Source organism: Caretta caretta, chromosome 1 (genome assembly GCF_965140235.1).
Source record: "Caretta caretta isolate rCarCar2 chromosome 1, rCarCar1.hap1, whole genome shotgun sequence".
NCBI lineage: Eukaryota > Metazoa > Chordata > Testudines > Cheloniidae > Caretta > Caretta caretta.
Genome location: NC_134206.1, coordinates 143,577,909 through 143,593,185, shown reverse-complemented (window position 1 = coordinate 143,593,185; position 15,277 = coordinate 143,577,909). Strand labels below are relative to the sequence as shown.

The window sequence follows — 15,277 nt, the reverse complement described above, 5'->3', positions numbered from 1 at the left end:
CTTAAGTATAGTGAAGGCCCATTCAGTATTCTGGTGAAAAAATGTTTTAACTTGGCAGTGTTAGGAATCTTTGCAAACTATATTGTTTATTTTGCATATAGTACCCTGATAAACTTATAGAGGCAGATCCTCAGGACGAGTTAAGTCCTCTTTGTGCTGCTGTAGTGGTGCAAAGGGTACTTAAACCTGCCGTAAGGAGGCAAGATTCCATGAAAAGCCACCCGTATGATAGCCACTCTTTACACAGGGTATGGGAGTGGCTTGGGCTAGAATGTCATGTACTCCGACCATCCTGGCTGATGGAGCAACCGCTTGAGGGCCATTATCAGCTGGTGCAAGTTAGAAAAGTGCTGAGGTTGCTCTAACTTGCACCAGGAGCTGGCTTGGTGTTTGGCAGCTCTCAAAATCAGGAAGGTAGGAAGGTGTCCTTCCCTTCCTCTCCTGGTGCACTGCTCTGGCTCACCTGGGGATCTAGCTCAAAGTGCTACACTCCATAGGCCCCTGAATTACTCTGAAATGATCAAGACTGCTGTGAAAATGCTTCAGGGAAACATGGAATCTGGTCAAAGGGACCCCTTGCCTTCTCAAAGTGTAGGGGAGTAAACATGGGGCTGGGAGCCAGAATATCCCAAATTCAATTTCCATCCCTTTATCTGACTGGTTTTAATAATTCAATGTACTTCCCAATCCCTTTTTTGTGAAGGCTCACAACACTCCTTGCAGAAGGCCAACAATATCTTTGACATTTTTCAGATGGGTTAACTGAGGCACAAAGCTGACTTAACTTGCCCAGGATCACTTGGTGTGTGGCAGAGCTGTGAACAGAATCAGATTATAGACTCATGTCTCATTCACTTGAGCACAGTTCCTCTTAGAAAAAAAGGATCCAGTCTAAGTGCTTGTGTGTGTATAGCCTATAAAAGCTGTCTACTCATGTTTGCTTGACCACATTTGCTGTTTTTGAGATCTATAGATGGAAAAGCCCTCTGTAGGTGCAAAGTGTTCTCATTAGGTCAACTTTAAAGACAGGAAAACTGACATATGGAAAAGCTCAATGACTTGCTTGTAAAGTGCAGGGGTTTGCCAGTAAATCAAAAGATCTTGGTTCTCCTGATTCTTTGGTGTCAGGAAAGTCTCTTGTTTCCTCATCTGTAAAGCAGGGATATTAACACACATTTACTGATGAGTTGGGAGATTGAATTAGAAATGTCTCTAATTTTTTTTAAATGATGAGTAATTATAATCTGACCTGCTGCCTGGCAGGACAGAGAGCACTGTCCTAGGGAAGAAAAAAATCCTTTCCTCTTTATATTACATTTGCTGCCATCCACAGAATCCCGGGGGATTCTCAGTTTATACAGACAGTGAAGGGACTGAATTCAAGCAGTATTTAGCACACATGTTTTCTGTAGAAGAAAACTGTGATTGAAAAAGAAAATGAGAGAAGGTACCCACAATAACAATGGAGCTTGCAGGCTCTGTTGGTGGAGATGGATTAGCTGTCTAAACACAGTGGGTTCAGTGTAGCCAGAATTTCACCATATTTGTAGAAAAACGTGCATACCATGTATTATTTATTTTACCAGTGATTCGATTATCTTGTAATTATCTTACATAGTCCACTATTGGGATAAATCTAGTTGAAATTGTCTCCAATTCTTATGATATAAACAATATGTGTAAGAAGAAACAAAATTCCTGCCCGTTGAACTTGTTTGTCTTGCAATTATGTGGCTTGTTTCACTTGTATTTGAGTAACTTTTATTTTCTGTAAAATTATAGCGCAATACTGACAACGTGAAGCTAGGTTGGGAAAAGGAAATGAAACAGCAAACCTCTCCAGAGGATTGGAAGGATATAATGTTAACCAGAGTATGCAGGCTAAGTTCTCCCTCATGGAGAGATTACAAATAGGAATTTGTGATTAAAGATTTTTGCACAAGTCCTGCAAAACAAAATAGAAGACTTCACAGGAAAATGCTGGAGGTAATGGGTCACCTTCCTGTCTTCTGAGACTGTCCCAAGTTGAAAGGCTTCTGTTCTGTTTGAAAACTAATGCAACAGTTATTTCAGAATATATCCTTCAACTTCATGGTGTTAGGGAAGTGTCCTGAAATCAAATGTAGATATCTGTTTAGAGTTTTTGTGGTAGCAGCCAATAAATATATTTCATCAACTATATTTGTAAAAACAAATGCCATTTATAGAAGTGTAGCTGACAAGAATAAAATACTTTTTAAAATGGAATTATTTGCTGCCTGAATTAGATTAGCAACTGATCTCTTTGAGGAAGGATGCACAGAGTAGGATGCTGCAATTTAACCCCCCCAAACAATGATATAACTTTTAAAAATAATATATATTATTTTAAAATCTATATTAAAATAATATATATTATATATAATTTAAAATATATATTATTTATTCTACTTATCTATTTTGCCTCAACTCTCTTGTATTTCCTTTTCTTGTGTGTCCGAAACCTTTTCTTATTTAGGTTAGAAAATAATTTGTATTGCCAACAATTCTGTTTATCTTTACTAAAAAGCTAGTAGCTAAACATGGTATTTGAAATACTCATTCTCCCTGGAGGCCATCATTTCTGATTCAGAGACCAGATCATATCATGTAGTGTGGTCTTTTTTCTGCGTACTGGCAGAGCAAATGGGCTATAATACTGGCTTAGCCAGACAGACGGGATATCTTCTGACCTAGGAGAAGGCTCAAGTAACCTGGAGATGGCTATTGGGCTTCCCCACTCTGCCAGCATAGGGAACATTCCAGGGATGCATCAGGGAAGGAAGGGGAGCAACCAGAATGCACTGTGCTCTGCCAATCCCTGGATAGTATAACGGCCCTTGAAGGTTATTACAAGATGGTGCAATTTAGAGCAGCGCTGAGGCTGCTCTAAATTGTGCCGAGAGCCAAATTGACCCCTGGCCAAGAATCAGAGATGGGTGGAAAAGTGGTGTAAAACCACCTTTCCCTTCATATCCTCCCCACCCTCTACATGCACTGAGCACTGTTTCAGCCATAAAGAAGGTTGACTCACACCTTCATCCTGGAAGCAGATACATTCAGTACCCTCCAGTTTACTATGTGCTGTTTTCAGACCAGATCTTAGAAACTAAAGCACTCTTGCTTGTGTGTGAATACTAAGGAACACTCGGGAAGAATTTGGTTTGGTGCAGCAGCATCATAGAATATCTACCTCTCCACGCTGATCCATCAGCCTGTGTGTCAGTTGGCTACTTCCCTCTTTCCCAGAGACAGCTGCAGTTCCATGGCTCTCCTTATATGAAGGCATTTTAGGAACTTGATTGTTAGATTGGCATTGAATTTTTCATTTAGAGCAGAAATCCAAACTCTTTGTTTTGTAGGATACAGAATATGTAAAATGCTTTGTGCTGAAAGGTGCTATGAAGTTAAATGATTACACTATATACAACTTCATTTGAACAAGGTATATTATGACATCCCTTCGGGAAAGTGTTTAGTTTAGTGAATAGTTGTGACTACTGTTTAATTGGGACAGCATGAGGATACATTTAGACATTGCAAAGTAGTTTAATGGTGAGTAATAAGGATTTAAAAAGATGTGACATTCGAAGCTTGGAGTAAGGACGGGTCAGACAGTCTTATTTATTCCTAATCAGTTTTCCCATCCCTCATAGTCTTATACCTAGAAAGGGAGAATTGAAGTAATATGAATATAATCTGCACAAATATTTTTTATCCGAGATCCTCAAAGGGCAAGTGGTGCTGGTTCATCATGGCGTACAGGTTTCTCAGTTCACTAACGGTGTAACTTTAGAACCCAGCATATCGCTGGTGCAGCAAAGCACTGCACATGAGAATTCTGTAGTATCACTTCAGCCATGATAGCATGCTGGTTTTGCTCTTGTACCTGAAAGTGCATCTGTCATGAATTAAATAATAATTGACACCCTTCAAGTTTTCTTGCTTAGAGGGGCATTGTCAACTAAAATTCACATTCCCAGTCCCCCCACTTTTCTGCTTCCCAAGACCTATAGGAGGTCAAAGGGAAATAGAATGTAAGGCTGCTATAACTTACATTAGGGCAGGGGTTGGGTTGGGCAGGGCACGAATTCATAGATTCCAAGGCCAGAAGGGACCACTGTGATCATCTAGATCCCTGCATAGCTCCAAATATGGGAAATGCAAAGGTAGTTTAAAGTAACGTTTGGCTCCCAGTCCCCCCATATCTGCCTCAAGTGCAGGAATGGAGAAACTGAGAATAAGGACCTTTCTCTACAGTCAGTTTCACTGTTCTGATGATGGTGAAGTCCTTCTCCAGGAACTGCTAGAGGGCATTAACCAGTAGCATCAGTAACAGCAACTCTGGAACTGAAAGCAAAGAGGCAGCAGTCAGGGGCATGCTCAGGACAAAGGAGACAGTTTGTTTTTGCCCTTATGCCCATTCAGAAGGCCCTTTTAAACTCAGAAAGGGGAAAAATCCTCCTCCCCTTTTAAAAAAGGAACTTTCTGATTTAGAAGTCTGCACATACTATGTAAATGGGGCTCTATCAAAAGACATATTATAAAAATTCAAGTTAGCAATGTCCCTTTAAAGTAAACAAATTATATTCCAGATGAAAGGGTTGAAACTGCTGATTCATTTGCAAAATGATGCATTCCAAGAAATCCTGTAAAACCATGCTATACAACATGGTACTGTGATCAAAGCCATGGCTGAACAGCACAGAGAAAGCAGCTGAAGAACCACATATAGTCCCATGTCTGTTACAGGTTTTAAGGCTCTGTGGTTAATGGTATAAATTTACTTCCAGGCAAATGAGTTACCAAAAATCAACTGGAATCTTATGGCCTAATTCAACTCCCATTAAAGAGACTCTGACTTTAATGGAGTCAGATTATTAAAACTAAGCATGTGTAAAACTAGCCAGACATAATTTGGATAGTGGTAATGCGTGAACTGTGCTTTACCTGATTCACACAATGTTTGCTGCTTGCTGTCTGGGTTTCAAAAATGTACTTGTTTTTGGTTTTGTTTTCAAATGATGTGGTATAATATTTTATGGGTGACAATACATAGCGTCACACTGGATTATGCTGTGTCACTTGACCTATCGTAGAGAAATAGCTAGCTAAATAAAATTAGTTAGATGGAAATATTTTCCTCCTAAAATGAGTAATTTGACAAAAATAGGGACATATGTTGTTATGAGAGTCTGAGCTTTGTGATGCCATATCATAAATATATATTTTTACTGTAATTTGTTTAGTCTCTAAATTGCAGGATCAGTGGGCATCTGATGGTCAGTATTGGAGATGACCTTACATGTTGCCAACTCTTGCAATTGTATTGTGATTCTCACAGTATTTGGTGTTTCTCTTAAAGCCCCAGCTCCTGAAGTCATGTAGGTTATTTGATCATCTCAACTTTCATTAAAAGAAACAAAACCAAAAAACGTATACCTTCCTGGCTATCGAGCAAAGCTTAAAACCCAGAAGGCAAACAAAGAACTCCAAATGTATTATTGTTTACAATCTCATGATTTTCTGAATGCTTGCGGCTGGCAATGCTACTTAAGCCTATGGTTTCATTTTAAGTTAAAGTTGCCTTTGTCTAGTTTATTTTGTTGGTAATTTTTACGGGTAACTTGTGCCAATGGAAAGGAAAAAGAGGAAAAAACCTCTATTGAACTACTGTAAAGTTCTTCTGTTTTTCTATGATCTCCATCTATTTTTGCATAGTGCTTTTTGATTGAATATTTTCAGAAAATTGTCCCAGTAAAGAGGAATGCATCCATCTGAATTAAGTGAGAGAACAGATTTACACAGCTCTCTTAATTTACAGGGGGAAATACTTTGCATATTGTACAAATGTGGACAGAAATGAGCCCTGAATCTTTAGCAATGTTTTAAATAAGGGTTCTTCATTATAAAAACATGAACACATGAAGGATGAAGGGGAAAGATGTGTAACTGTGCCATAAACATTTCATAATGGGCCAGATTCTACTCTCAGCCTCACTTTTGTGTGTCTAGAGTAACAGTGTACACCAATGCGATGGAAAGCACTGTCTTGCACAAGAAGTTCCAGTATGCGTTTGTAACCTGCATACAAAGCAGATGGATGAAACCAACAGACCATAACAGCTCATAAGTAAATATTAAAGACTAACGGCAATTCACCTGTAACTTGAGAATATGCAATAAACAAACAGTATGGGATACTGGACTTTTATATATATGTGTGTGTGTATATATATATATGTTCACCCAGACTGTAAAGTCTGAACGAGACATTACAATTAATTAAATAAGTCATGTTTTCACCAGCACTATTTGTAATCTGCACAAAACATGAGGGGAACAGAACTACTAAACAATTTTCAATGTAATTAAAATCCTTCAGTGATTTTCAAAATACAGAAAGTTACTTAAGTTACTATATTATTTGCATTAACAATTGAGTATTACAGGAATGTGTGCTTTTCCAGTATACATATTTCCATCCATTTTCCTAGTGGCTCCAAATCCAAGGTTTCAGAGTAACAGCCGTGTTAGTCTGTATTTGCAAAAAGAAAAGGAGTACTTGTGGCACCTTAGAGACTAACCAATTTATTTGAGCATGAGCTTTCGTGAGCTACAGCTCACTTCATCGGATGCATCCTGGTACAGACAGATGCATCCGATGAAGTGAGCTGTAGCTCACGAAAGCTCATGCTCAAATAAATTGGTTAGTCTCTAAGGTGCCACAAGTACTCCTTTTCTTTTTCCAAATCCAAGGACACTGTATGAATAATTTTCTTTTCTAATCTAGGGAAAAAAGCTTTTGTACCCAATATGATCTTCATTTCAACCAATGTCATGACAATTCAGTCTGAATGTGTGCTACATTGAGCTGAACACGATTCATTTGGCTACCCTGTTTCAGATGCTGTTGCTCCAACAGGCACATGGTGCACAGCCAAGGTAGATCCCTGTTTGGAGCATCTGAAAGAAGAACATTTGTGCTACAGCTAAGATAAAATGCTGCAGTTTTAACACTCAGATGGGAAGATTTAGGTCACCCCCCAATTTTTGTTCTAATTCTTGAGTCATTATTAAGGTAGGCTGGCAACTTGGTACGTGTCTTTATAGAGGGCAAATGTCCCAAATAAAACTCTCTTTCTGTTTGGGAAAGGAGTCTGTCACAAGCTGTAAAGTCATCAATGATCATTTTAGTTCAAACTTTGGTCCGTGTCATCTCCTCCACTGGAAGAGGAGCATTACTCAAAGTTCTGTGCCTTTGAAGCCACTCAGTTCCTGAGGCATCATGCTGTTGAGGTTGTGCCAGGATCTTTGCCATCCCAGGGAAGGGATAGTGGCTGCTGTTGAAAATCATCAAAGGGCCAAAGGAGAAGTGCAGAGGGGACCTCTTTAAGGCAAAGAGTAGCTGGAGGAGCTATTGTTAAATGGTGGCAGAAGGGGATACTGGGGACACACATGTGTGGGAGTAAATTAGAGGTCTTTGTGAATTAAAGGCAGCAGGGAACTTTATGGGTCCTGGTACAGACAGATCTGCTCCTGACAGCCTGTATCATCTCACACACAGAAGTCACTGTAACTTAATGCTGACATTGATGTTTCTGCACTTGTATTTCCTTGCTGTTCTTGCACCATGTTCCTATGTATTTTTCTTTCTCACCTGGCTGTGCCCAGATCTTAACTGCATATCTTAATTCCACTTGGTTTTTGCATAAGGCACATTTTAGCCTCATGACATTGTGCTGTTAGGACAAATGTCTTGCACTTCCACTGCTTTCATACACTTTCCTCTTACATGAGGATTCTTTCCTTCTTTCTGCAGCCTTTTCCTAAAGGCATGATTTGGCCCTTTATTTTCAGCTCACTTCACAGTTTGGCCATGGTTAGAACTGTTTTTCAACTTTTGAGCAAAATAGTTAAAATTTGCTATATACATACCTATGCAGTGTCACGTAGCTATATTTCTTGTACATTTGTATGTGTGTTTGTATTAGTAAAACTAACTATAGCTAAGAGGTGGCCAAGATGTCAAAAATGGGTACCTAAAATTACGCTCCAAAATCTTAGGTGTCCTTATTTTCAGAAGTGCTGAGCAGCCAGCAGCCCCCATTGACTTTTGAAAATGATTTTCTATACTTGCAGCATATCTATAAGATAATGATTATAGATAACGCAAACATTGGAGCGTAACTGAATTATTTTCCCCATGAGTTTCACCATCTGTAGAAACTATCCATCCGGAATATGAATGAGGAAATCGTAGAAAATATTATCTACCATATGCAGATGTGATATTTACTGACATATGAAATAATTAAATAACAACCTATTAAAGAAACAACAACCAAATAACAAGGGGGAGTACAATGGTACAAAACCCCTACAATTAACCTGTTTATTAATAAGTAGGAGCTATGAATTTCAGAAATAAATATTTTATCCTAATTTTTACCTCCACATATATCTAGATATTTACTTAAATATCTATCTCTCACTATGGCAGGCTATGTGAAAGAAGGGGTAAATAAACATTGCTGCTGAAAATGTGAGGTTAGTGTAGTTCTCAAAAACTCAACATCTCTATACAACTGTGAATATAAAAATCCTTTTTTGCTCTCAGGCATATTACTCTTTTACCTTAACTTTAAGCCACTTTAAATTTAACAAAAATATTCTTATAGTGTTTCTTATCAATATAATAACAGAGGTAGAGTAGAAAAAAAGATTAATTTAAAATTAATGTGCAATACAGTGGGCTCACTGTGACTAGGGCTGAGCAAAGAGGCTCAAACAAAAGACCCAGATATTGACATCAAACTCCAGCTGAATCTAAATCAAACTTTTTTTTTAAAGTGCCTGACTAGTGTTTTTTGCAGATTTTGTGTGCCTTTAATTTTCCTGGTTTCCTCTGAAAGTGGAAATACCATACTAAAATAGAAGAAGCCCTTGCAGTATTGTCAGCTTCATTTCTAGATGAAAGAGAATGGGAGAAGTTTTGCATAAGATCTCTGAACGTTTTTGGATGATGACCTGGACCAAATATCCAAATATTTTTTTCTTCTTGCAGGTCTGTGTTGAGGTGCAGATGTGAAAACAATATATTTGGTTATATTTTTATTACATTTCTCTCTCCTCTCTACAAAATAGTGCATTTTGGACAGAAAAGGGGTCTGGATTGACAATGCAGGATGTCAGTGCCCTGTATTTAACTATTGAACAGGCACAGCATAGGCAATGGAATTATAAAATTCCTGCGCTGCCCTACTACCTTTGTCTCTCTATCTCAATGTGATGTGAGAGGGATTAGACATTTCATGAATGTCACAGGCCCATAAAGCTATTTTGTTGCTACTTTGTAATTTCTGTGCTAGTTCGGGGAGGCAACAAGCAGTGTGTTTAGAACTGGTTTGTGGTGGGAGTTAGGAGAACAGTGGATGGAGGCTTCCTCTTAAATAGGAAAAGGGTAATCAGCATTGTGTCCAAGCCAGGCTGTTATACAGGGCAAGATGGCCTGATTCTCTAGAATGCACTATTTATCATCACAAAACTGCTAGGACATGTGTAGTAGCTTCTATACTCATCAGTACTTGGCTCTGAGGCGTGAGCACCTACACCACACTAACACTCAGTATGCCCACTGGGGGGAGAGGGCTGGGTCTCTAGGTTTGGCAGCATTGTCTGAACTGGTCCAGTGATAGGGTGATTCAGACTCCATTCTATTCTCCATTTCATACCTCACTTCCCAGACTGCCAACAAGGTGTCCTTCAGCGCCTGTTGTGAAGATAGTTTCTCCCTCCCCGCTTCACTGTGGACATCTGTCCATTGGGAACTGGACACAGACCACCAAACCATTTTAGATAGGCCACCAAAAAGCTGTTAGATGGTAAGTATTAGTGCTATCAACCTTATTCTGATTCCAACCAGACTAAATGTTTCATATCATTACCAGGGTGACTGTGTGGGAGCACACATTCTTCTGCTAAAAGCAGGGGGAGAGCTCTCCTTCTTCTCCTTCTGTGAGTGGGGGAACGCTAGCACTCCAAAGCTCTCCCCTTTCTCCTTGGCTGGTGAGGTGAAGGAGAAAGCAGGTAGGGGAATCTGGAGGAGATGCAGCAAAAGCAGCTGGTGCCTGGCTGGGGAGTTTCTGTGACTCCCAGTGCTTCAGCTAGTAGCTGGAACAGCAGCAACTGATGTGAGAAGACAGGGTGTCCCATCCTGAAGTCTCCCATCTGCCTCTTCTAAAGCAGTGGTTCTCAAACTTTCCAGAGTACTGTAACACTTTCAGGAGTCTGATGTGTTTTGCGGTACCCAAGTTTCATCTCACTTAAAAACTACTTGCTTACAAAATTAGACATAAAAATACAAAAGTGTCACAGCACACTATTACTGAAAAATTGCTTACTTTCTCATGTTGTCTGTATGAAAATTCTAGTTTGTGCTGACTTTACTATGCTTTTTTTATGTAATCTGTTATAAAACCAGGAAAATATCTAAATAAGTTGATGTACCCCCTGGAAGACCTCTGTGTACCCCTAGAGGTATGCGTACACCTGCTTGAGAACCACTGCTCTAAAGCTTGTTGTCCCTAGGCCAACTTCCCCTCCACTACAGAAGAAAAGACAAACACTGCACAATGATTTGTTCAAATTCTCTCTTTGAAATGTCTTAACCTTTTAAAATGCAGGATATTATTAAACACATTTTCTATCCTGATCATGTCTATGTGGCAGCGGTTATAAAACAGGTGGGGTAAGCACCTCGCCATCACCCACACTATATGTAGTCACAGTACTTTGTTTGGCTGGCTTTTGGACTGTATAGAAACATGAACTCCCCTCAGATTACATTTGTGCTCTTGTTCTTTTTGGTGCTCAGATATAGTGGTGATAGGTACAGCATAAAAACCTACATCTAGTTCTCATTCTCTTTCACTTGCTGCGCCCTGTCACCACAAGACGATGCAATGCCGCATGACCACATAAGAGCAAGAGCTGTGAGCTCCGCCTCCTATTTTGATCTGTTTAGACCCACTGCTCATAACCAATCTCCTGAGCCATCTACAGGGTTCTTTAGGCTGCTATCTGTGCCTGGGTCTGCCCACAAACAGACCAATAATTAGAACAAATGTATTTTGTATTTTCTGTAAAAATGTATTTTATATGCTTGATGATGTCAGATTAACAATAAGTAAATGGAGTCAAATGACAATAGTGTGGTTAATCATGATCTCAGTAAGTGAAAAATAATCATTTTGTGGGAACATTTCAGCTATAAAAAAAAGAGGCAGCATTTAAAACTGATAGAACTTTTTAAATTATAGCTTTCTCCCTGATATGATAAATCGAATGCAGAAGTTTGCTTGTGGAAAGATTCAAAGTAACATTTATTTGTGTGTCACTATTCTATTGATTAAACTACAGATTTCTAGAGATAGCACTACAGAGGAAAAATCCATTATAACTTTTAATCTGTGACTGAATTACACATCCTGGATGTGCACATCCTGGATGCAAATGCAGTTCAGAAAAACTGGAAAATGAAGGAATGAAAATTGTCCTCTCTGGAATTTTCTTATTTACCACTGAAATGTTACTAGACTTACTGAGACTACATTCATTAAGTCTATTTGCTGATTGCTGTTTGTTGATATGTCAACAACAAAAAGGAAAAATATTAAATACTTGGGTGGATCAGTGCAATAGTACTATAGTTGAAATAAGAAAAATTAATCCACTGAAACTCATTTAGTTTAGTGAAAAGAGTGAAATCTCCCAGAACTCTGTCAGAATATATTTTTTTTACTTCCCTTCTCATTTTAGGAGAGACACTCTCTACTGTTCACATTAACATTATCTTTTGCGTGTTTTGATGGTTTGACATTCAGCAAAGAGAAAAGTGTTGACAGTCTTTATGCTTTCCACAGGGGAACAATGTTAACATGTACTCCTACAGTTTAATGCTAAAGTGTGTAGATTCTAAGAGCCACACCTTGAATATTTCCAAATGTTCCAGAGATTCTTCTTTCTTTCTGGAACTCGACCCTCTTGCAGCTCAATGTTTGCATCCATCCCACTTTCCCTCCCTGCCCCCCAAAACCTACTCAACTATTGCAGTCTAGACCAGATAATGAAATTAAAGAAATTCATATTTCTGACACGTTAGGCTAAATTGTATTATGAAATGTCACATTACATCAGATTACATATTCCATGCAACATAAATTATATGACAAGATGCAACCTGATGTAACTTGATCCTCTACATCACAAACTGTACAATGCCTCAAATTTACAACCAGGCTGTTTTTTCTATTAAAAAAAAAAAAAACGCAAAAAAGGCTTGTGAGAATGAGTGTAGGAGGAAATACTACCAGTTAAAAATGATCAATCTGGTATGTAATTTGGTTCCAAGAGAAATGGAGGTTTCAAGCTATTCTGTACCCGAAAGTCACAGGCAGTCCATACCTGGCAATCCATACAGAGCAACCCCCCTCTCCCCCAAGCAGTTTACAGATTTGTACTCAAACTTCAAAAACAGTTACTGAATTCAGAGTGAACTTAACTCACAGGCATGACTGTAAGAATAATAAAGAATGCTGGAAGAATTGTTTAACAAACTGCCCTGACCTCCTTATTCACCAAAATACACAGCGTTGTCTAGGTTATTTCATCCACAAATAAGGGAGATTTCTGATTTTTAAAATAAGTAGTCATCCCAACTGTTGCTGGGATGTGACTTAGTAGCTGTGTTCACAAGACACACATTGTCTATGGAAGGTAGGGCATACCCCAAGAGGCATAAATGTGTATCTGGACAGTGTCTGTGTTATTATAACACACATTGGGAAGGTGGGGAAGGTTGGCTCAAAGAAGAGGGATGGGATGGAGAGAGAGATGAGGTGTGGAGGAGGCGAATAACTCGGAATACAGCAGAGGTTTACCTTTAAGATCAGATCAGTATGATGTTGGTCCAGCATGTTCGCCTTCCTGAAGGATGTGATGATGACCCTGCCGTACCTCCCAGGGGTCTGCAGGTCAGAGTAGAGCCGGTGTTTGGAGCGGTTCACCGGGAAAAGGCTGTTCACCAGGTTCCTCTCGATCTTGGCCAGGCTGTGTTTGGGGGCCAGGAGATACTCCACGCTCTCCTCGATCTGGTACCTGCTGAAGCTGGCGCCCAGCAAAATCGAGATCAGCACAGGTGCGGAGGCGAAGAACACCGGGTGACTGGCAATGAAGTGGCCGAGTCTGGAAAAAGACGTCCTCAGCCCCCTGTGCAAAACCTGCCGCAACATCCTAGTGCAGAGGGAGCTCAGGAGGGCGAGGTGCGATCTGAAGCTCTCCCGGAGCCGAGGCAAAATCATCGGGGGAGCCCAGGCAGACGGGAGCTGCCCCTCCGGCCTGAAATACAGCCGGGCAAAAAAAAAAAAAAAAAAAAAAAAAAAAAAAAATCCGGCCGAGCCGAGGCGCTCGGTGGGTGTGTGCGCTGGGGGGCTGCTAAGGCTCGTTGCCTCCCGGAACGCGGCTGTGCCCTAGAGGAGTTTCCCAGCGCCTCATTGTCTGACTTCCACCCGCCAGCCGGCCCCGGGGAGCAGGCACCCAAGGGCAGCGGGGCTGGGGCGGCGAAGGGAAGCACGGGCGAGCGCCAGAAGCCCCGAGCCCACCGCGGCTGTGGCCAGAGCACAGCCGAGTTTGTCGGGGAGGCGGGGGCTGGCCGCTGGTTGCCGCCTGGTCTCCGAGCCCGCGCAGGCAGCGAGGAGAGCGGAGCGCCCACTCCCCCTCATGGAGCGGCTAGGGGAGGCGTGCTCGCCACAACAACAACAACAACAACAACAATCCCCCTCATACACACACACACACACACAGACCCACACAGCACACGCCGGATCCTTTGCGGTGGGGGGGCGGGGGGTGGGGGGGAGGAGGGGGGCTGCGGCTGCTCGGTTGTAGATCCCCCGTGTGAGCCGGGCTGGGCTGAATGGATTGCGGGCGGCCAGTCCCCCGCCCCCTGCCACACACTCCGCGCCGTCTGGCTTTAAAGCAGCGCGCCGGTCGGAGGGGAATCGCCGCTTGCGAGGGAGTCACACCAGCGCCCCGTGGCACCGAGGGGCTGGAGGTGGCCGCGCGTGGAGCGCAGGGCCAGTTGCCTTCCTTGCTTTTCCAGCACAAGTTGCTCAGCAGGCGGCCCCCACCCCCCGCCCCCTTCTGCCTCCCCACCTGCCGCCGCCCAGAAAACGATTAGTCAGTCCTCAGGGCAGCCGGCGGCTCGCCGCGGTGCCTCCTCGCCCCATCTTCAGCCGCGGCTCCTAGTGTCCTGCCTGCCGGAGCTGGCCGCCGCGGGAGCGGGTGGGTTGCATTGCTGACCGCCTCCCGCAGCTGTCGGGCGGGGAACTTGGCTGGAAGAAGTCACAGCGGATCGGTTGCAAAGCAAAATGACTAAGAACGGAGTCGATCGAGGCAGAGGACTCTCGCCCCCCACAACACACACACTTTGAAATAAGAGGACCTGATGATACCGCTTTATGTCAGCCCCATGACAGCGCCGCCGTGAGCCTCCAAGGGACAAGCTGCCAATCAGAAAATCACCAGGCGCTCAGGGAAGGAGGGAGCCAGGCATGTCACTGGTACATTCACGCTCCTCCGGAAAGTTTCCAGCCTCACCTCTCCAAAAATCCTCTTAGCAGCACGTTTTGGGGGCTGGGCCCCACGCCGGCGGCCGCGGGTCCCATTGTTCCCGGCACAGGATCAGCACAGAGATACAGTTTTGTGTATTTCATTGGGATCACGCGATCCTTTAGCTTGGCCAACACATGCAGCGGGGGAGTCGCTCGCTGGAGAAAGCAGGAGCCAGAAACGTCTAGGCGATTCCTCCACCCGCCCTGTCTGGCCGCGTGTGAGTGCGAGCGTGGGTCTCCCCCTGTCTGGCTCTGCCGCTCTCTCAGGATGCGGCTTGTGCGAGGGCTTTGCCGGTGGAACAGCAGAATCCGCCCGGCCTCATGCGGCCCTAATGGGCATGTGCACAGTGTCTGCACATGCCCATTGCCAAAGTGAAGCCCCGCTGAAGCTGGTGCCCTTCCCCCGGCCTCTGCCCTGAGCGGCAGCAAAACCCCCCTTCCCCAAACGCACCCTTGGCGAGCCGCCGGCCGCGGGAAAGGGTCTGCGAGCGGCGTGTGAGAGGGCGAGCTGAGCAGCTGATCGGGAGGGAGGAGGAGGTTGGGTGTAGGCGATGCAGAGCCGAAGGAATGTATAAATCGGAGCAGGG

The 15,277-nt window shown here is 42.7% G+C and overlaps 1 protein-coding gene across 3 annotated transcripts in view; it reads right to left on the bottom strand.

Moving 5' to 3' along the window:
* Positions 1-15,040, bottom strand: part of PTCHD1 (patched domain containing 1) — a 52,988-nt gene extending 37,948 nt beyond the window's left edge. Inside the window, exons 1-2 of one of the 3 annotated variants that reach the window (XM_075131935.1) lie at positions 14,233-15,040; positions 12,960-13,185 (exon numbers count right to left, since the gene is read on the bottom strand). In XM_075131935.1, coding sequence (XP_074988036.1) covers positions 12,960-12,995 — 36 coding nt within the window. In that variant the 5' untranslated portion in view covers positions 12,996-13,185; positions 14,233-15,040. The other 2 variants (XM_075131933.1, XM_048863014.2) reach the window with 2 other exon arrangements.
* Positions 15,041-15,277: the final 237 nt, after the last annotated feature.